Source organism: Bos mutus, chromosome 5 (assembly GCF_027580195.1).
Source record: "Bos mutus isolate GX-2022 chromosome 5, NWIPB_WYAK_1.1, whole genome shotgun sequence".
In the NCBI taxonomy this organism is placed as follows: domain Eukaryota; kingdom Metazoa; phylum Chordata; class Mammalia; order Artiodactyla; family Bovidae; genus Bos; species Bos mutus.
This window is the reverse complement of record NC_091621.1, coordinates 106,665,575-106,687,876: the sequence shown is the minus strand read 5'-3', so window position 1 is coordinate 106,687,876 and position 22,302 is coordinate 106,665,575. Positions and strand designations below refer to the sequence as shown.

At 57.8% G+C, this 22,302-nt stretch overlaps 1 protein-coding gene and 1 long non-coding RNA gene across 3 annotated transcripts in view; one reads left to right on the top strand and one right to left on the bottom strand.

Moving 5' to 3' along the window:
- The window catches only part of LOC138987978 (uncharacterized), a 7,840-nt gene extending 5,771 nt beyond the window's left edge, over window positions 1–2,069 (top strand). The window contains exon 3 of the long non-coding RNA XR_011464313.1: window positions 1,931–2,069. This is a non-coding gene — a long non-coding RNA (uncharacterized lncRNA). The remainder of the gene's footprint in view (window positions 1–1,930) is intronic.
- CYB5R3 (cytochrome b5 reductase 3) overlaps window positions 1–22,302 on the bottom strand; it is a 24,862-nt gene extending 2,560 nt beyond the window's left edge. The window contains exons 1-8 of one of the 2 annotated variants that reach the window (XM_070371486.1): window positions 22,151–22,302; window positions 12,593–12,724; window positions 9,109–9,181; window positions 8,634–8,740; window positions 6,363–6,492; window positions 5,829–5,912; window positions 5,541–5,626; window positions 2,045–2,144 (exon numbers count right to left, since the gene is read on the bottom strand). In XM_070371486.1, coding sequence (XP_070227587.1) covers window positions 2,045–2,144; window positions 5,541–5,626; window positions 5,829–5,912; window positions 6,363–6,492; window positions 8,634–8,740; window positions 9,109–9,181; window positions 12,593–12,724; window positions 22,151–22,171 — 733 coding nt within the window. In that variant the 5' untranslated portion in view covers window positions 22,172–22,302. Of the gene's footprint in view, window positions 1–2,044; window positions 2,145–5,540; window positions 5,627–5,828; window positions 5,913–6,362; window positions 6,493–8,633; window positions 8,741–9,108; window positions 9,182–12,592; window positions 12,725–19,857; window positions 19,999–22,150 lie in introns of those variants that run through there. The other variant, XM_014480196.2, reaches the window with a different exon arrangement.

Sequence of the window (22,302 nt, the reverse complement as noted above, 5' to 3'; positions counted from 1 at the left end):
CTTAGGGACCGAGGGCACATGCTAGGCTCTCAAATGACCCGTGCCGAGCAGCTCAGCAGGATCTCAACCCCGGAGGGACAAACAGAGGGACTTGCCTGATGCCCACCACCTGCTGCCTGCTCCCTCCCCTCTGGAAAGCTACCATCAACCACCTCCTGATCCCATGGTGGGCACCTGACCCCAGGCCAGCCTCTGAGGCCCGGCCAGTGAGCGGGGGGCTTACCCAGGCCAGCCCTCTGGCTTTGCTCCAGTGAAACAGTAAACTGAGGGCCACGCGGCAGCGTGAGCAGCAGACAGAGCATCACTGCATCTATCAGACGAGCAGGGCTCCACCAGGCCTGCACCCTGAGTCCCTCTGGCTCCAAACACCCAATTATCTGGCTTCTCTCTGTCCTTCACAATTTGGAAGAACCTCACTAAAGCCTTTGACACCAATAGAAACGCAGCTGCGGAAGTCCAAGGTCACGCGGAGGTCACCGAGGGATCTTGTCTAAATGGACACTGCTCCCTGTGTCATGCCCTGTACACTCCACGGCGGGGGTGGGGTGGTGGAGGGACGGGGGGTGTCCCCTGAGGGAGGGGGATAAGTCGGTCTCAGCTGGTCCTGGATGAGGAAGCCTCCACTGTGCTGAGCAGTGGGGTATATTCTACCTCACCGGCACTGTGCTTAGTCACTGACCACACCTCCCCTTTCACATTGGCTGCTGGGAAGCTCTAGTGATATGCATGCTCAGTCCTGGAAAGGGTGCACCACAGCCCACGCTCCTGTACAAACCTCACTCTAGATTCTATTTTATGGGCCTGCCCTTGTTTTTCTTTCACTCTGACTCACTCCATAAGTCTCTATAAGCTGCCTAAAATCCCCCTGGAATGGGGCGGGACATAGGCAGGTAGATCACATTTTATTAACGGATCTCCAAGTACTTTGTAAAAAACTTCATGGGATTAATCCCTATTTGCTAGTATATGAAATGTACAGGTGTATAAGATACATCTGTTTTACAAGATTTTTTTTTTAGGCAAGTATTTCTCTTGTGTGTATACTGAAAGAGACTGTGGCGGAAACGTGGTCAGTGGGCCCCTCCCTCAACTTTAGCTCCACAATCGCCACGCTGGCCCGGTACCCTGTTCTTTTTCAACATCGGCCTTTTCCAGTTTATACCTGATGGTACAGCAGTCCTCCAGCTACTCTCGAATCGTGGTCAGGGTAATAATAAACGTAACTGTAAAATACCAGAAAACTACCTAACTGTATCTCTTCCTGGGCCATGTTACTTGGTTCCTCTTAAAACAGTTCCTAGGAGGAGGCACTTTGGTCTCGGCATTGCCAGGTGCCACCACCAGAGGGCGGTGTCCACGACAGTGCTTGCATGCATGCTATGCATGCTAAGTCACTTCAGTTGTGTCTTTTTCTGTTGACTCTTTGCGACCCCATGGACTGTAGCCCAGGCAAGGCTCCTCTGTCCATGGGATTCTCCAGGTATGAATACTGGAGTGAGTTGCCATGCCCTTCTCCAACAGTGCGGCCAGGCCTTTTGCTGGCAGGAGACTGGAGCAGGGTCTAGCTCCCAGAGGACAGCCTTGTTTCGAGTTTTGGGGCAGCCTTCAGTCCCTGCCTCCTATGAGTCCTTGGCAAACAGCCCAAACACCTGGACAGGCAGAGTGAAGGGAACTGTACATCCGTGCAGCCCGACCCCCAGGGCTGGTGACTGCACTGTGGAAACGATCACCCGTCGCCCCCAGCACTGGCCCCAGCTCGAGGGGAGAACGCCGGTCTTCTATGTCCAGCAGTGCAGGCAGGCGTAGGCCTAGGGCTCCATAAGAGGCGGACAAGAGTTCAAGTCCCAGCTCTGGGGTTTTCTCGCTGTGCGCTGTGGGGCACTTACCTCCCCTCTCTGATCCCTCTTTCCTCACTGCCCTCCTCTCACAGGACCACCGTGAGCTGGACCAAGGGAGACCTCGTGGACAGAAGGCTCCACCTGGCAGAGGGCTCGCAGCACAGGCACGCATGGGCCAGCGTGCCCACCCGCCCAGGCACACTCACCTTCAGGGGCTTTGTCCACCGTGTACCAGAGCTTGAAGCGCGCAGAGTGCTCGTTCCTCAGTTCCTCCAGCTCGGGCCGCAGCAGGATGTCCTTCTCGGTCTGGGGGAGCGGACAGGGCCCAGTGGTCAGGAGGGACAGCGACAGGGACTGCCCTTGGAGACCCTGGTCATCCCGCCCACCCGTGGGCCACACGCTTGGCAAAGCTTCCAGGGCAAGTCCGAGTCTTTTTACGCTCTGGCATCTCAGGCTGTATCAATAGGTCCATAATTTAGGGAATATAGATGCAACTCCCCACATCACACAACCCGCAACCTTGCCCACGTCAATCCCTCTGCTTGGCGTGCAGCTCCCCACCTTCACCCCGCTGACTTCACTCAGCCAGCCCCACGCGACCCTGTGGAGTTCAGCTTGTTTCACCTCCTCCAGGAAGTCTTCCTAGACCCCCAGGGAGTGTTAGCAATCTACTCCAGAAACGTTCCCTCTTTCCATTCCTAAGCATAGATTTGCCTGGAATGTTTGCAGGTCACTCAGATCTGGCTCCTCCGGTCAGTGAGCGGCACGACTGACTCATAGGACTGTTGTGAAACTAGGGACAAAGAGCACCGTCAACCAGCAAAGGTCACCCGCTCACTGACCTCTCCTGAGCCCCCCGCTGGGACAGGCAGGCAACGAGAGGCATGGAAATTCTCTGAACATCCTCCTTTGTGAACACCTCTCTGACCACCCTCAGCGCCCTGTCAATTCCTTAGGATCAACTTGAGGAAGTGGAGTCCAGGGCAGACAACTCCACATAGTTAGGGCCTTCAATACAAGCCGCTGCTTTATTCCCCATGTAGGTTACAACCAACACACACGCCAGCAGGGAGTCCTGGGGTACTCACCCCTCTACACCTCTACCAGGACTAGGTAATACTCATTTACGCTTTGCCAATCAGATTGATGGAAAATAAAGCTTGTGTTTTATCTTTTTATTATTAGTAAGCTTGTCACTGGTCTGCTCATATTTTTTTCTTACTAGTTTGTAAAAACTTTTTATATGAAGGATATTTTTATTGATGATACATTATGTGTCTCATCCTCAGTTGTTTATCTTTCTACCTTATTTATCAGTTGAGTTCAGTTTAGTCGCTCAGTCGTGTCCGACTCTTTGCGAACTTTTTCCCCAGAGGAGCTTTTCATTTTTAAGCAGATGGCTCCATCAGTCTTTGATGGGCTCTCCTCCAGTGTCTTGCTTAGCCTGACCATCTTTGTTCACTCATTCAGTAATACTTCTTGTATTTACAAAGGCTCGCCCTCTACTTTTAAAGCTTCACTTTTTCACACATATATCCTTAACCCATACTTCATTTTTCTATAAGGTAAGGTATGGACCTACTTCACTTTTCCCAAGTGCACAGCAACTAACCCAACACTCCTTTTCATCTCCTCAGGTTTGACATGTCACCTGCATCAGATATAGAGTCTCATTTACACTCAGGTCTGCTTCTAGGTTAGGGCTGTTCAACCGAGCCTTCTATAATGATGGGAATGTTCTAGATCTGTGTTATCCAAGAGGGAAACTAACCACTGGTCACAGGAGACTATGGAACCAACAACATGTGCCTAGTGAGACTGGGAAAGGGAGCTTTTCATTTTATTTCATCTTAACTAGCCTCAGTGTAAACAGCCACATATCTAGCATGTTCCAGCACAGTCCAGACTTCCCGCTGTGTTACCCAGAAACACAGCTAGTCCAGTAAACCCAGGTCTCACGTGCGGCTCCAGAGCCGCGCTATTTTCATCACTGACACTTCTTAGTATTCTTCCTTGTCTCTCTTCTTTTTCAAAATTTTCTTGGCTGCCCATGTATACTTTGTCTTCCAGGCCACAGTGCATCATTTTGTCATATCATAAAAGGAAAAAAATGATCCTACTGGGACTTCTGAGTATTACTTTCTGAAGAACCGATGCCTTCAGAACATCAGTCTCCCTGCCCAAGAACCAGGCTGCCCTGCTGTTTATTGTCTCCCTGACGCCCTTCTGAAAGCGGGGCTTCCCTCCTCGTCCTGGGTCCCCACCGGCCTCCACTCCCGGCCACCCGGTGCCTCCAGGAAGAACGCACGCATCTGCGATGTTAAGCGCTCCTGTCCCAGGCCACCTCAGTCCTCACACGGGTCCTGAGAGGTGGGCCCCCGTTACCCTACACTGCAGATGGGGAACTGAAGCAGCTGCGGCCCCCGTCCAAGCCAAGCATGCACGGCACACGGGGAAGGAGGGAGAGGCAACAGCCCGACTGGAGCAAAGCCGTGGTTCCCCCTGTGGGGTTCCCTGCGGACCCCAGGGTCCCTGAGACCCTCCAGAGGGACCCTGAGGTCAGAACAATTTTCACACGATACTTTTTTTTTTTTTGCACTTTTTTCACTCTCGCTCCCTCACAAGCGTGGAGTGGAACCTTCAGAGGCTACGTGACTTGTGACACCACACTGACTAAATACAGAAACAGATGACAGAAGCCACTGCCCCCACCGACGGGCAAAATGATGCCGTTTCAGGCGACGGAAGGCCTCCACGGAGACTGCCCAGCACCACCAAGCCGAGTGCAGCCCACCCGCTCACCCCACCGGCCAGCCTGGCGTTTCTGGCTCTGTCCACCCACCCCTGGGCCTGGTCAAGGCCGCGCTGGTTGACCTCAGGGCAGTTTTCTGCAGCTGTGTGGGAGTCCAGGGACATCAGGCCAACCTTTCCCCTCTGGGCTCAGCGTCCTCGCAGATGGACGGGGCAGAGCCTGGGCCAGACGGACCCAGGGCAGGCTGACCTGAACCGTATCTGAGAGGTGTGGGGGCCCTGGTGCACGTGCCCCCACGCAGGCAAGGGGTGTCCCGTCTGAGCCTCCCCACAAAGGGGCCTCACTACAAAATCCACATATTCAGTCATGAAACGCTGAGCCTGGAGAGATCCTCGTGATGACCGGGCTTTATCGGCTCATTCCTCAGGGAGACAGGGAAGCCCAGAGAGGGAGAATGACCTGTCCAAGGCCACACAGCAGGCCAGGGTGGGCAGGCAAGCGGCAGGCGTGGGGAGGAGGACATGTGCTCGGGAGCCAGACAGCCCAGGTCCAAACCCGATCCCAACACCCCCAGCTCAGGGACCTCGTGCGGGTGCGTCCTCTGCACCTCATCTGTGCAGACGCACCCTCAGGCTCTTCCCACGTCCCTGGTGGGTCCCAAATTCCACGTGCGGTAGAGAGAGTGCTGAGGTGCCGAGGAAGCGGCCAGGGGAGCCAGTCTCAGTGTGGGGGTGCTCCAGGGGCCTTTCCCCCCCAACCAAGCAGCCCTGCTCGGGTCAGACGCTCTAGCTCTGCCCAACCTCACCAGCTGCTGCAAGGCTGCTGTGCACAAAACACTCAACACACCTTCCAGCCATCGTGAGCATCTCCACAGTGCCTTGCAGACCCCTGAGCAGTGCCTACCCAGCACCCTACCCTCGGGCCTACAGACCTAAGGACCACCCACTGACCTGGTTGGCAAAGAGCAGGTGGCACACGGTGTGGTCATCAGGGTCCTTCATGATGGCGCGGATCACCTGAAGCATTGGGGTGATGCCTGCAAAATGAGCCACCCCCACACGCTGTGTGAGTGCCTGCTGCATACATACAGCACCAGGCAGATGCCCGGGGAGGTGCCAGGACAACCCTGACCTCATGCAGCTCCCGGGCGCTCGTAACCTGTGTGGTGTCCCACACCCTGCCCCCGACTCAACAACTCCGCCCACCAGGGACTCAGGCAGGGATCTAGGTCCACATACCCGTTCCTCCTGCAATCATGCCCACAGATTTCACCGTCTTGATGACAGGGTCGGACTTCTTGTCTGGACGGATGGCAAACTTTCCTGGGGAGAGCAGACGGGGTGAGACCCAGTTCTCAAACACACCATGCTTGGGGGTCAGACGGGCTGGAGATCCTGCCCCATCTCAAGGGTTTGGGTGTGGCGACCACCTTACCCCCCCAGCCAGTCAGGTGAAGGGGATGGGAAGCGGGGGGACTAGGGCCAGCTCAAATGCCAAGAGCAGCAGGAGGCTGGAGAAACAGGGCCCCAGCTCAGCCCTCCCCTGGTTTGCTTTCAGCCTGACAGAGCTACTCTGTGGGCTGGATGTGCCCCCCAAGGCTGATCTACAACCCCTGCACCGGCCACCTTGATCCCTAACAGCTGGGGAAATGAGGCCCCGGAGAGGAGGTGGCCTGCCCTACAGGAGTCACCCTTCCAGGCAGCAGCAGGGGCGGGACCTGTACCAACATCCTCCGCACCCGCCGGGCCCCTGGGGAGTCCAGCCCAGGTCACCTTTGCCCTGGTAGACCAGCAGCCCGTTGGGGCCCCGGAACTCAATGGTGTCGCCAATCTTCATGCTTTCCAGGTACTGGGACATCTTCCCTCCAGCGGGAAACTTGGGATGGGTGTCTTTGAAGTAAACCTGAGAGACACACGCACCATCCTCAGCCCCCGTTCCCAGGCTGCCAGGGTGAGCTCCGGGATCTTCTGCGGCTGCGTGCGGCCTGCTCACTCGGGGCTCCTCCCACCCGTCAGAACTTACCTGTCTGTGCCCCGTCCCCCCCGGGGGCCTGCCTTCCCCGTAACGTCCCCTTGGAGGGCAAAGCACCAGCCTGGTGTCCACGGCAGCCGACCCGAGGGCCTGAAGTGTAATGTTCTGCCAAGACCCGTGTCTGTGACCCCTCCCGGCAGGAGATTCCCACGGCTGTCAGCCCAGTGCGGGCCCTGCTGGTGGCTGTTCAGTTCTTTCTGCTTTGTGCTGCCATGAAAACATCACTCTTGGAACAACTCCCTTTTCTGTGCCCTTTGGGATTTCAGCTTTGGGAAAAAGGGATGCAGCTACAACCCTCGAAAAAGAGACGGGCAGACAGAGGAGGAGCTCCAGGACAGAGCGGCATCTGTGCTGGGCCTTGAAGGGCAAGCAGGAGTGGGCAGAGAGGGGGCAGGGCAGGGTGTGCCAAGGCCAGGGGCCTCACAGGGCTTGGAGCCTCTGGGGTGTGGAGGGGAGAACTCGTGGCTGCAGGACAGCCGACATGTCTGTGTGTCTGGGGTCAGGGAGGAGAGTGGGCAGAGCCCACTCTGTGCCAGGCCAGCGCTCTGACCTTTAGCCAGGGTGAACCAAGGGGGCCACGAGGTCTCCAAGCCAGGAAGGACCTGGTCCTCGTGAGCGTTTCATCCTCTACTTGAATCCCCCCGCCCCAACACCTCCTCCACATCCGGCTGGGGTGAGTTCAGCAAGAAGAGATGCATGAACCCTCACCACCTTCCCGTTCCTTCTGGACAAAGCGCCCCTCCCTGCAGGGCCTCCAAGGCTCTGCCCAGCCCCACTGACTTCTCCCCTTCTCGGCCCTCAAGTCCTCAAGCCTCCTCCTGGCCCCAGGGCCTCTGCACTGGGAGGGTCCTCTCCCTCCATCTCCACCTACTCGCCTCACGGTTGCCTGCTCAGAGGGACGAGGTGGGGGGCACAGCTGTCACCACCCCGCCCCAGCTCCAGTGTCCGTCCCCAGAACAAACACTGACCTGCGTGTGCCCACCTGTTCAGTGTCCACTCTCCAGCCAAAAACAGGCTCCCAAGGCCGGGTGGGCTGGGCACCCGGCGTGTGGCCTGAGTGACAATGAGCAAAGAAGGGACCCAGGCCAGAGCCAGGACTGCCAGGCCAGCTCCCTTCCTGCCCTCACAGACCCAGCGCCCAGCCCGGGACCCTGAAACCCCCGGGGCTGAAGCTGCGGCCCAGCGGGGGTTTGTTTCTGCCCCATCCCCCATCCTGGGGTCCAGTGAGGGGGCCTGGGGCCCGCACAGCAGCATTGGGACAGTAAGCCTGGTCCCCAGGGGGATGCTGAGCCAGGGTGGCTGTGGCTGGGGGTTGTGGTTTGGGCCTTGACTGGGGAAGGTGTCTAACACCCCACACCCACCACCAGCTCTGGCAGGTTCCCACTTTTTGGGTGTGTAATCAGAGAAAGTGACTCACTGCTGTAAAGCCTGTGTTTCTAATTTTCACAAAAATGTACTGGGTTAGAGTGTCACTTCTCCTTCTGCTCAGCGTCTTGTTTTTTAAGATCCTTTCTGGCTTGTCTGTGTCTCTCTGGTCTGTTGCTTCTAATGGCTCTGTCTTCCCCGTGGGGTGCACCCACCCCCTGACTGGTGGGGGATCCCAGAGAGCCCCTCACCCCAGTGCCCACACAAGGACCCATGAGCCCCACACTGCACCCCCAGAGGGCCTGTGGGGTGCTTCTCAAGGGTGAGCGGGCGCCCAGCTCCCCGGGCCTCCCCCGTCTGCGAGTGGAAGACAGGCCCTGCGTGAGCTGGTGGGCCTGCCTGCTTCCTCTCCGGGAGACCATCTGTCCTGGTTTGAAGACACTGAGCCTGAATCCCACCCCCTGCCCTCTGCTGAGACCCCCATGCTCGGCTTGTGCCAAGAACCACAGGGTGCCCCTCACTCCGAGACCAGGCTCAGAGAGCACAGGGCCTTCAGAGGCCAGATTCTGGGGCACGTGGGCCCCGGGGAGGCCTGGGCTGCGATGTGGTCACCCCCGCCCCACCCAGCTGTGGCCCCAAGGCCTCACCTTGATGACCAGGTCCACAAAGCCCTTGTCGTCATCGCTGGAGACGGGCGTGTAGGGCCGAATAACCAGGTTCCCATCGATTCGAGCCGAGAGGTAGATGTGCTGGCCTGCAGGATGGCGGGGGTGAGTCTGGGCCCGGGACCATCCCGCAGCGTCCCCTGGATCTTGTCAACCCACTTCCCTGCACCCCACCACAGCCTGAACAGACCTCGGCTCCTGCTGTACCCTTCACCGCCCCCCACCCCAGGGACTCCCATCACATCCCAGCTCTCTGCCTTTGCTCGTGCTGGAGCCACTGCCAGGGACACTGGAGCATTCTGCCCTCTCGCTGTGACACTCATCCTCGAAGGCCTGGGATGGCTGATACCTCTTCCTTGAAGCCCTCCCTGCTCTCACTGAGATGTAAACTCCCCCTCGCCCCCACCTCCCTTTCCCAGGGCTGGCTCCGTGTGGGCTGGGCCGGGGCTGTACTCACCGACAGGGAGGCCCAGGATGTGCTCAGGCGACGGCAGTGCAAAGCGGAACCGCCGCGTGTCATGGCTGATGACCTGCAAGGAGGCTGAGCTGCTGGAAGACACCCAGGGCAGAGGGGCCACCGGACCCAGAGCCCCCACCCTGCCCCAGCACCAGAGATGACACTGACAGGTGGCACATGCCCTGCACACACATGTGTATGTGAGGGCACAGAGGTCAGCCACCCACTGCACGTGTTCTGTTCTCGTTGGCCCAGAGAAGGGCAGTGACCCGCCCAGGGCCACAGAGCAAGGTGGCTGGGGCAAGAAGCGAGCTCCAGATCCCAAAAGGAGGCTGCCAAATGGCCCAGAAAATTCCAGGGCTTCCGGGGGAAGGAGGGAAGGAACCACCTCTGCCATAGCTTGAGATGTGTCCTGTCCTGGGGTGGCGGGAAGAGCCTGGAGGCTGACCACAGAGGGGGGAGGGCTGAGACAAGGCTCCTGTGAGTCTTGGGGCTGGGACTTGAGAGAGGGGTTCTAGAAGCCACTAAACTAAAAGCCCCCAAAAGGCAGGATGGCATGACTGTGGCAGGGCTACACAGGGCAGGAGGCATGGCAGCCTCACTGCCTGGGAGGTGGACATGGCCATGTGCACCCAGGGCACCCAGGACAAAGGCCATTTCCCCTCCAGGGCGGGGCAGAGGCGGCTTAGGACCAAGGCTGGGCTGAGGATGGGGGCTGGTCTTAACAGAGGCCAGGGAGGCAAGTGTCCCACAGTGTCAGAGCTACGACGTGAACCCAGTCCTTCTGACTGGGCTCCAGAAGGCCCCTGGGGAGTCTCCCCTGCACCAGGCGCTGCAGGGCGGTGGTTGTGGAGGGGCCACTGGGAAGACAGGCAGCCAGCAGCCCAGCACTTGTGTTCGTGCTCACAGGAGGCAAGGTCCAGTGGGACGGTGCCACCACCCAGGGAGGGTCAAGAGACCTCCAAAGGGCCAGAGCATCACTGGAGTGAGCGAGCTGGGGCAGGAGGCCTGGACCTCAGGAAAGACGGCACCCAGCCTCCACTCAGGATGCAGGGCTTGTTGGAGGCCAGTGGGTCTCTCTGCCCCACAGTCCAGCTGCAAACAGAGGCCCAAGGCCTCCTGCAAGTGGATTCCAGGATTATCAAGCAGTCCTAGGGTTCGAGGTCAGAAATCCACATGCCAGACGTTTTTGGAGGAAGAGCAGAAATGAGGCAAAGACCCTGATGACTACTGTGTTCGACAGCCTCTAGCCCAGGACAGCAAGAGTCACCAGGCTAACGTCTGAGAGGGCTTGGCACGCTGCTGCTTCCAGGAAGCCGCTGGCCATGACAAGCTGAGCAGGAGACTCTCAGGGCTCAGGGCGACCCTGCCCAGCACCTGGTCCAGTCCCGTTCGGAGAGGGGAAGGGCGGGCAGCTGGGACCCTGCCTTGTGCCATAGCAAGTAGCCAGAGCAAGCCCACCTGCTGACCCTGCAAAGCCACCAGGAGGCTACAATGGGGGAGGGTAACTGCTAGGACACTCGCCACCTGCTCAATCAAAGGGGCCTGGAGGGTCCACTGCGGACATCCCTGTGACAAAATACCAGAGAGCTGTCAATCAGAATGAATCAGCTTTGGGTTAGACATGAAAAGGTGTCTGTGCTGTGTGTGAAAGTGAAAGTGTTAGTCGTTCAGTCGTGTCTGACTCTGCACTGTAGCCCACCAGGCTCCTCTGTCCATGGGGATTCTCCAGGCAAGAATACTGGAGTGGGTTGCCATTTCCTCCTCCAGGGGATCTTCCCGACCCAGCAATCAAACCTGCATCTCCTGCATTGCAGGCGGATTCTTTACTGTCTGAGCCACCAGGGAAGTCCATGTTGTACAGCCAGGTAAAAATATCAGGTTGTTAGAGAAACTAAGTATACACACATCTGAACGTCCACACGTCATGTACGTAACCAATGTGACACCAGGAAAGGCTCGTGATGACCCGTGAATGGGACCCTCTTGCACAGGGGTCATGGTGCAGGGAAGGGGAACATTCACACCTTGAGAACAGGGCACGTATAAATATGTGTTTTTACAAAAGTACAATTTTTACAGTGAGCACATGTAAATCATACATTACTTCTGGAATTAAAGAACAGTAACAAGGGCGTTCCCTGGTGGCCTAGGGGTTAGAATTCTGGGCTTTCACTGCCGTGGCTGGGGTTCGATCCCTGGTCCGGGAACTAAGATCCCACAAGCCACGTGGTAAAAAAAAAACAAGGAAAAAGAACTTTATGAAAGGAAAAGGATTCAAAACGTTGTGATTTCATTTTAGTAGGAAGAAACTGTACAGGATATATTGAAAGGATAAGTCTGGTCTCATCTGGGAAGTGGTTTTTTTTTTTTTGGCCTCTGTCTTGTTTTTGACTTCTAAGAAGAACTCCTGGTACAATTACGGTCACAGGCGCTCCAGCTCAAACATGGAGCCCGGGGCACAGACCAGAGCCTGGGATTCAGGCTTGCAGCAGGTGACTGGCTTTCTCTGCCCCATGACTCAGTTCCTCCCTGCCACACCCCTTCTGAGGCAGCTGCCTGTGGCCAGAAATAGCATGGGGGAGGCTTTGATGGTGAGGAGGGAGGCGGCCCTACAGGGTGGGCGTCTGGGCAAAGATGGGGAGAGGATGGTTTTAAATCAAAACTACGATCGGAGGTTTGAAAAAGGGGGGAAGGGCAAGAGGGGAAGGGCAGGAGTGAGCCTGCCCGACCCAGCCACAGTCGAGATCACGGGAACATGCAGGGAATCAGGACTCTAGGGGCCCTGAGTGGGTGGGCCTGGGAGTGAGGGAAGGAGAGGGGAGGAGACCTTGTCTTTAAGGAAGGGGCCCTGGGATGCAGCACCTTGGATGACCACGAGGCCTAGGCCTGAGTCCTAACCCAACCCCTAACTCACAATGTGACCCGAGTTAACCCTCTCTTGCCCTCTGTTTTCACATCTGTTAAATGGGTATCTGGACCCAAAAATCCTTACAGCATCCCTCCTACTCTGATTTTCTGTGGGATAGTAAGTGTGGCTCAGAGAACCTGCTCTGAGGGTTCAAATCCCTCAGTAATTTACTGGTAGCCTTAGAAATGGATATGCATGCATGCATGCCAAGTCGCTTCAGTCATGTCCGACTCTTTGTGACTCCATGGACTGCAGCCCGCCAGGTTTCTCTGTCCATGGGATTCTCCAAGCAAGAATACTGGAGTCGGATGCCAGGACCTCCTCCAGGGGACTGAACCCACATCTCTTATGTCTCCTATATTGGCAGGCAGGTTCTTTACCACTAGCTCCACCTGGGAAGACCTTAGAAATGGACATCACCTCACTTTCCCCATCTGTAAAATGGGCAAATAATAGGATCTACTTCATGAGGGTCCATGCCCTAAGTACACAGTAGATGCCCATGAAATGCTCTGATGCCGAGAAGGAGAGAGAGGTGCCCGTGCCCCAGGACCCCTCAGGCCCTGCACTGACCTCCTTGTCAATCAGCCGCAGCGGGTACTTGATGTCTGGATTCTCGAGCGTGATGGCCGGGGTGGAGCGCTGGAACAGCTTCATGATCAGGCTGTACAGGAACCAGACTGGGGAGAGGACCACGTGGCCCAACTGAAACGACAGGGCAGACCCAAGAGGTCAGCTTGGCCCCGGGGAGGGTCTGCCCCCTGCCCTTCCCCCAAACACACCAGTTGGTCCACAGCTCTGGACCACTCCTCTGCCAGGAACACCCTCTCCCCACTTCATCACCATCCCCACCCTGGCTCCATCTTGGTGCCAGCTGGGAGACGCTATTAATACAAAACTCAAACTCATGAAACCCATCAGGGTGTTACTACGTCACTGGAAAAGCTCCATTTCCCCTGAGGAACAGGGACAAAGAAAGCTATGAAACTGAGCATGTAGCCCCTTTTCACTATGGCTGCCAGGAAGCTCAGAACAAAGTTCCCAAGTACCTGTGCTTAACCTTGAGTACTGTGTATCTGTGCTCCCTTCTTCCCTCCTTGAGTCAATCTCCCTGCATTAAGTGATGTCAAGTCCTAGCTCTCTACAGACAAACCCCTGAGCCCTGGGGTTCTGCTTTCAGGTGTGAGGGGCAGCCAGGGCACTGAGCTGGACGCTGGGAAGCTCTGCTCCTTGCTGGCTGGGTGACCCTGGTCGAGTCCTTTCCCCTCCTCTGAACTGAACTGGACAAAGGTGATCTGCAAGGTCCCCCGAAGCTCTCTGCACCGTGCCGAGCCCCACACGGGGGTTAACCTCACGACGACCCTGAAGAAGGTGCTGACGTCACTGCCGCTTTACAGACAAGGGAACGGCTCAGGGAGGCGAAGCAACTCACCCAAAGGCACACAGCTGGCAGGTGGGGGGCTGGAATTCAAGCCTTAGTCCACCTGCCTCCCCAGCCACGCTCTTATAACATCAGTCCTCGCCCTCAACATCACGCTCAACCTGCTATGTGGCTCTAAGGGGCTCTTCCTCGCTAGCCCCCTGCACCCCTGCCCCGTGCTCTCAGCCTCACAAAGACCCTGAGAGGTGGTCTGGATACTTTGAAGACAGAGAAAACTCAAATCACATGGGCAGATAAAACTGCTTAGGTTTTACCTGGGGAGGACATCCTTGCAAAGAAAGACAACTAGCCTGCTGCTCTTTCTAGCTGTGTTTGTCCCTGGGAAGCAAAACCACTGAGCCTCTCTGCCCTGCTTCTCCGTCGGTGAAATGGGGATCAGAAAACACACTTCCTGGTTGTCAAGATGGAACTCAGCCATGGAAAGCGGCTAACCCAGGCTGTCCCCCAGCAGGCCTGTGACCTCACTGGGCGCGTACATGGGTGCAGCGGCTACCCTGGGCCATCTGGAAGTCGCGTCCTGGGCAGCTTCCACAAACTAGACCACAAGCGAGACCCAAGGAGAAGACAAGAACAGCCTCAAGACCGCTCAGACCAACCCTGCAGTAGAGAACCTGGCAGACCCCACCCTGACCAGCGAGCAGCATAGGAAAGGGGCCAGGCTCACCAGACAACGCCTGACATGGAGCGAGAGGGGCCGGCACTGCCCCGTGCCTTCTTTGGAACCCACCTCCAACACGAGGAAACACCGAGGGGCCGTCCTCCGGGACCACTGGCACGACTCTTCAAAAATATCAAGGCCACGAGAAACGAAGGCTGAGGAACGGGTTCCAGATTAAAGGAGGCTCTGGTGGGTTGCAGGGTGGCCCCCAAAAGACCTGTCCACCCAGATCGTGGGGATGGAAAAAGGGGTTTTGCAGCTGTAGTTAAACCAAGGAAGACTTCCCTGGTGGTACAGTGGATGAGAATCCGCCTGCCGATGCAGGGGACAGGGGTTCAATCCCTGGTCGGGGAACTAAGATCCCACATGTCGCAGGGTAGGGAAAGCCCAAACGCCACAAATACTGAGCCTGCGCCCTAGAGCCCACAAGCTGCACCTCCTGGAGTCCCCGCACCGCAACTATGGAAACACACACCCCAAGAGCCCGTCTCCACAACGAGAGAAGCCGCCACGTGAGAAACCGGGCACCCTAGCGAAGAGTAGCCCCCGCTCGCCGCGACAAGAGAAAGCTCTCACAGCATGAAGACCCAGTGCTGCTGAAATAAATTAACCGGGAGGAAAAAACCTGGACTTGAGATCCTCTTGGATTCTGCCAGCAGGCCCCAAATCCCATGACAAGCGTCCTTCTCAGAGAGAGAAGATTCAGGGGAGAGGGCTGCATGAAAGAGCAAAGGACCCTCCCCTCGACCTCCAGAGCGTGCCCTGCCAGTAGCCCGATTTCAGACTTCAGGCCTCCAGAGTGTGGGGGACGGAATTTCCATTGCTTTGTGCCACCTAGTTTGTGACAATTTATATGCAGTCAGAGGAAATGAAGACAGGGAAGTCCCCTACCGACGAACAAGTTCCGTCCCGTGAGCGCTTTTGTGAAGTCCAATTTGTTCGAAAGTCTGACACAGGCACCCAGCTCACACAATCGGCTATGTTGTACTGTACTGTACTGGGCTTATAATACTTCTCGCACAAATGATACACAAATAAAAAATAAAGACAACACTTAAAATCTTACAGGAGAGCGCCTTGATAAATACAGTGTTCCAGTATAACAGCTGGCACACAGGGCCTGGCACTGAGTCAACCGACAAGAAGAGTCACGGACTGGAGGCGGGAGAAGAGGTGGGAAACGGTGGAGCTGAAGGACCGCCAGCAGAGGAGACGGAGGGCGAGCAAGACAGTGTGCTCTCATTCACGCCTCACGCGGATGGAACACACGTTCACATCTTTGAAAGTCTGCAACTTACAAGTTCGTGGGTAAGGGATGAACTCTATACCCCTGTGTTTCTGTGTTCTGAGTCGCTGGGAAAACCGCCACTTCCCCTGAGGAATAGGGACAAGGTTCGTATGGAGGAGACTTACTGTACAGAGGCCAAAGGGACAGAAAAACTGCAGAAAAAATGCAATGGGCAGTTTTGAATTTGATTCTGGGCCAGGAGGGAAGAGAACACAGCTGTAAAGGACAATCCTGAGACAACTGGCAGAACATGCATTAAGGCCCATGGATTAGACAATAGCACTGTATGTTTCCGATTTGATCACCATCTTGCAGTTATGCAAAAGCAAGTCCTTGTTCTTAAGAGACAGACACAAGTATTTAGAAGCAAAGAATTAACATAATGTCACTTACTCTCAAACGGTTACAAATACACACATACAATAATAAGATAAATACAACCAATGTTAACATCTGGTATATTTTGGTGAAGAGTATATAAGGGCTCTTTTATGCACTCTTCCAAACTTACTGGAAGGTTGAAATTATTTCAAAATTAAAAGTGAAGAAGGCAGTCCACACTAGCAGTTCAAACAGCGAGGTCAAGAACCCAAAGTTCTCCCCAAACACTGGTTCTCAAGGAAACGGTCTCAGAGCTTGTTCACTCAGCCTCCCTAGGGTACCTCCCTGAGCTTGGTTCTCACGGTAGACAACCGTGCATATTCTTCCGCGCAAGTTCCCCCTTTTCCTTGGCTGCCAGGAAGCTCAGAGCCAAGTTCCTTGCCTGCAGGGAGGCCTCTCTGCTTCCTCTGCAGACCTCTTGACAAGATCTTCCCCTCTCTAGGCCCAGTCTCAATGCTCCCTCCCTTCCTGGAAGCCCTGCCAGTACCTGAGGCCTCTCTGAGCCTTGGTGTTCTTATCTATGGAAAGAAGGTCAGGGCCACTGACTGGCCTACCACCCAGGGGAGCTGGGACATGAGATGAGGTAGGGGGCTGAGGTCACAGACTATAACCTGGGGCGTGTGGGCACATGTGCGTGCGTGCACGCGCACACACACACACACACAGGAGCTTTCTCTGCCACCCTCATGGGGCCCCCACCACAAGCGAAGCAAGAACACAGGCACCAGGATTCCACACCAGGCCTGGCCCTGCCCCCTAAACCGGCCCAGCAGCTTCAAGTTGCCCAGCTGCAGCTTTGGTTACAGGCCTTTTGTGGGGCTCAGAACACCATCGACAGTGCCTCGTGCCTCTCCGGCAGACAGGGCCTCCAGGCTGCGTGCAACCAAGGCCTCATCCCACGGGGCCCCTGGTCTGTATCAGTGGGTGTAAAGGGAAGGCCCGAGGGAGCTGGCCCCAGCACACACCCCAGCACACACCCCCCAACCCCTGGCCTGCACAGGCCTCACAAAGGGTCTCTGGTCTCCTGCTCATTTACCTACCACCTACCATGTCCCGACCACCATGTGCTATTTCTCCCACCCTGAATCTTATTTAGGGCCCATTGGGGGGACTTCCCTGGCGGTCCAGTGGCTAAGACTCCTCGCTCCCAACGCTGGGGGTCCAGGTTCAATCCCTGGTCGGGGAACTAGATCCCATGTGCCACAACTAAGACCAGACACAGCCAAATAAATAAATGAATAAAATAAATATTGAAAAAAGGCCCGTTGGCAGCCCAGGACTCCAGGGTCAGGAGACCCGGGGCTGAGACCCAGCTCAGGACTTCAGGAGAGAATCTTCACCTCTCCAGGCTGCACCTTCCTCAGGAAGGTCCCACCTAAGGCCGGGGAGGGCATCAAGGCTGGAAAAGGCCATGCGCACACATGGCCCAAAAGCACACATGGCCCCGAGCTGGCACTGCTCCACGAGTGGGCGGTGAATCCTCTGAGCTAATCCTCACTTCAATCCCAGGCTGCAGCACCGTGACTATCATCCAGTCAAGGATAAGCAAAGTCTGTCCTCAAGGGACCACGCTCAAAACGAGTGAGACTGCTGTCCCCATTTTTCAGACAGGTTAAGTGACTTGCTCACCGCCATGAAACCCAGTCCTGTGTAGTCTGGTTCTTCTGGAGGTGCCTCCCAAGACAGATGCCCTGGAGCCCACAGCCCAAATCCCCGGCTCCACCGAAATCCCATCTCCCACCTCCTGCAGCCAGGCCCCAGCAGCCCAAAGCAACAGGCCGCTCCCCCTGTCCCCCAAACACCCACCACGTGGCTCCCCACTGCCTACGCTCAAGGTCCCTACCATCCTGTCACCAGCCTTTTTTGCTTCAGGCCTCTGCACACCCTTCCCTCATCCAACCAGCACATTCCTTTCCTATTTAGCTTCCAAGAGCCCAGCTCAAACCTCAAATCTCACCTGCCAGGCCCCTCCCTGGCTAATCAAGCCCTTAGCAGACTTCCAGAGCCCCCATTGCCCTCTGCCAACTCCCTGGGGATGAGGGTGGGGCACTCTGATGATTCCTCTGCTCCAGGCCCCTTCCACGTCTATCAGGGAAGGCATATCCACCGGGAACATTGTTTAGGAAAAAAAATTGAGCCAAGTTACATTTGCAGGAAATCACTATTGTCGGCAGCCCTGGAAATAAACTTAAATGACATTAAGAGCCAAGTGGAGCTGTGCTCCCTGGAGTTTTCATTCCTCCCAGCACAGCTGTTTCAGTGCATGCACAGCCAGGTTTGATAACTAAGACCCCTGGCTGGCAGGTAAAGGATCTGCCAGTGATGCAGGGGACCCAGGTTCGATCCCTGGTTTGGGAAGATCCCTGGAGAAGGAAATGGCAACCCACTCCAGTATTCTTGCCTATAGAATTCCATGGACCAGAGGAGCCTGGCGGGCTACAGACCATGGGGTCACAAAGAGTCAGACACGACTGAGCGACTCACATACACCCCTGACCTGCAGTTCGATATGCAGTCTGCAAAGCACCTTCCTCTGCGTTTCCTCACTGACCCTCAGCCGTGGGTGACGGGCCAGCTGCCTTCCTCATTGGCTTGGCAAGGCCCAGAGTAGAGTCTGCGCTCCGGATCCCCTGTCTCTCTCCTCCAATCTTTCACCTGCCCCAAATGCCAACCCAGGGTAGGTGCTGAGCCGTGAAAAAGGCTCATTCGTCAACAGCTCTGAAGGCGAGCCCTCAACACTGACCTTGGCCCTCGCACAGAACTTGCACATTCCAGGCACCAGCTCCGTATGCCCTGGATGCCAGCCTGGGGCTCACACGCCTGGGCCAGCTCCCCACGCGCGATCACAATGCAGAATGGCAGACACAGAGAGGCGAGGGCCCTGGTGTCTCATCTCCAGCAGTCAGAGCAGAGACTTGGTAAATATCTGTGGATTAATTCACATGGGGACAAGCACCAGCGGCTACCCCACAGTCTCTCTGACTTCTCTTACTTTATACGAATGTTTCAGTAACCAGGACAAGAGACCAGATGCCCCCAGGGGGAGGGCAGGAATCGGCCCTCCACCAGGCATTGGCCAGATGGGTGGATCCTGAATTCCTGGCGGACACACCTGCCTCCCAGACATGGGGCTGGAGCCACTGCTGGAAGGAGCTGGCCTGGGACTGATGGGTAAACATAAGCGGCCTTTCCTCCAGTCCCTGTGCCCGGCTGCTCCGCGTGAGCACAGGTCCTCGAGCCCAGCACGCGGGCACTACGGCCACCCTACTTCAGTGAGGACACTGAGGCAGGGTGAGAACTGGCAGCCAGTTCGGTCTGCGCACTGAGCCCCGCGACCACAACTTTGCCCCCTCGGACAGTGTGGCCACTGAAGAGAGCAGGGGTGGGCTTTGCACAAATTCCTTTCCAAGTGGCAGCTGTGGGCAGACTCTCACTGTCAGTCGGTCCTTCAGGACACAAAGCCCAGTGGGCACAGCTGGCAGAGAAAAGAGTACCGTGGAAAGGTCAAAGCTTTGTCTCTGGGAAACTGGAGGCTTTACCAGACCCACAAGGGGTTGGGACGCCCTGCCACCCTTGCAAACAGTGGGCAGAGTAAACAGGACGGACGAGGCTAAGGCCCCACCCCAGCTCCTCAGTGCACTGCACACACATGTGCGCACACGCATATACACACACCACCTTCCCCCGGCCACCCCGGGGGCTAGGGGACAGCTGCCTCCCAGGCCTTGACCTGGTGCCTCAAAGGTTACACTCTGCCCCCCACGGAACCCACCTGCCTTTCCCTGCCTCTGATAACATAGGACGGGGAGAGGAAAATGGGGCACCAGGGTGTCTCCAGGGAGCCCCCAGCCTGCCCAACAGAGCAGAGAGGCGGGGTAGCCCTGCCACCCCATGCGGCACCCTGCCAGCTGCTCACCCCCTGGAATTCCACCCCCTCCCCGCCCCCCGACCCTGGGACCCTGCCATCCTCTCTACCCAGGTCAGGTCTCAGCGGGCAAAGGGACCTGCCAGGACCTCCACCTGGCAGGCATGTTCCTCCCCAGGTGCCAGCCCCCTGTGCTGAGGCTTACCTGCCTGCTGCCTGCCCGCCAGCTATCCGGCTGGGATCTGAGCGTCCACCTCCCTCATAGCCCCCTTCTCAGGAAGTGGGAGGGTGCAGAGGAAGTCCTGCAGTGAAGGGCTCCTAGCCCGAGGCTTGGGGTGAAGGGAACCCAGGAGGAGGGGCGGGTGCAGAGCCGATCCGCCCTCTGCAAGGGAGACCCAGCCCTGCTGCCCAGGGGCAGGGGGTTTGGGACCACAGACTAGGCACAGGGCTGCTGGGGGCAGGAGAAAGCCTTGGACTCTACCTGTGGTGGCGGCCTGTCCGGATCCACTGAGCGCTCACATCTGTGCTGGGGGCAGGGGAATCAGGGTTGGGGCCGGCCGGCTAAACCCCCCAGCGTGTACCCACCGGTGGCTGGCAGAGTCCAGAGCTAACCCCTCTTCCGTGAGTGGGAGGAGGCCTCTTGCAGGGCCTGCACGTCCCAGATAAAAAGTCTGGCGCCCCAAGCCCGAGCGGGCCTCCGGCAGACTGCGTGGAGCCTCTGTGCCCGGAGGCAGGGCTGGGGTCTGCTCCGGGTATTCTGGGCCAAGCGGGGACCCCAGCAGGGCCCACGAGGAAGGGACCATCCACCACCCCTTGGACAGAGGAGGCTCAGGAGTTGGGACAGGTCTCCTGACGCTCAGATGGGGCTCTGTCCCTCACGGAGGGGCTACAGGGGGTCCTTGGCTACTCAGTAAAAATACTGAGCAGCCACATCCCAGGGTGCGTGCTTAGTCACTCAGTCGTGTCTGACTCTGTGCGACCCCGTGGACTGCAGCCCACCAGGCTTCTCTGTCCATGGGATTCTCCAGGCGAGAATACTGGAGTGGGTTGCCATTCCCTCCTCCAGAGGATCTTCCGGACCCAGGGATGGAACCCAGGTCTCCTGCATTGTAGGTGGATTCTTTACTGTCTGAGCCACCAGGGAAGCTCATCGAAGGGACACAGAGACAAATCCAGGCAACGTGGATGGCTAGAAGGTGAGGAGCCCTGTGGGAAAACAGCAAGGGGTGGGGGGTGTCTGGCCTGGGGGGTAGAAGGCTGAGCGGTAAGGAAGGAAGACAATTTCTGGGAACACGGTCAGGACGTTCCACGGAGCTGGGGCGATGCCCCCAGGCTTGCCCTGAGTAAAGCTGCCCCTCGGTCTGAAGGGCCCTGAGTCCCAGGCTGGGCCGCTCACCCAGAGCAAACTGGCCAGGCCAGGGGCTTTCTGCCTCCTACCCAAGGGGGGGCCACAGAGAGCTGGAGGGCGAGGCGGGGAGGAGGCCAGGCAAGAGGCCCTGGGCCTCCTGCTCCCAGAGGACCCCAGCAGGCCCCAGGGACCACAGTGTGGGGGGCGGACCTGGCCACAGCCTGGAGGGGAAACACAGGCCACCCACCCCCACTGCGGCTTCTGAGGAAGCCCAAAGGAGGCGGCCCTGGGCCGGCCACATGCCAGTGTGACAGTGGACTTTGCGGCCCTGGAGTTCAGACTCGGCCAGCCGGGCAGGTGGCCAAGGCCCCGGCGGCATCTTCTTCGTCTGTAAAATGGGGCCTCGCCAGTTTCATGGGTTAAAAGAAACTAGAGCCCAGCATGCAGCCCAGAACAGGGCTCAGGGGTGGTGGGTGGTTAAAAAAAAAAACACTCCGTGATCCAGCAACATTGCACGTGTGCACACACACACACCCACTCCACACGCACACACTCGCAGGTACGCACCTGTTCACACTCCCGCACAGCTGCACACTCACTCACCGTCCCTAAAACCTAAACACACCCCTAAACACACGGTTGCACATGCACACACGTCACACCCACACCCCGGTCACACACACATCTCACACTCGCACAGAAGCGCCCGTTCACACTTCACACGTGTTCACACGCATGAACTCACACGCGGGGTCACCAGTCTCCTTCACCGCCCCCACCCTTCACTCGCCCATCCCTGGCGCGCACACCCGCACTCCTGGGCCGGGCAGAGGGGCGGGGCTCCCCCGGAAGGCTCGGCCACCCCCGCCACCCTAACCCCGGCTCCGGGCGACGCCCCTCGGCCGGGAGGGCCGGGCCGGAGGGCAGGAGCCCGGTGCCTGAGTCACGGCCGCCAGGGGACGGCCGGGGCGCGGCGGGCAGGGCGGGGCCGGGTGGGGTCCTGCGTCCCACGTCCGAGCCGGGCCCCCCCGCCCCGCCCCCGAGGCCGGCCGCAGTCGGCGCTGCCCGAGATGGAGGCCCGGCGCCCGCGGCTCCGGTCCGCAGCGATGCCCCCCGGCCCGCGGCGGCCGGCGCCCCGCTCCCCGCCTACCGTGCTCAGCTGGGCCCCCATGTTGGCGCCGCGCTGCGCTCGCTCCGCCGCCGACACCGCCGCGCTCCGGGCCCGCCCGCGGCCGCGTCAGCTGGGAGGAGGGGCGCGCCGAGCCCGGCCCAGTGGCGGCGCGCGGGGGGCGGGAGGCCGGC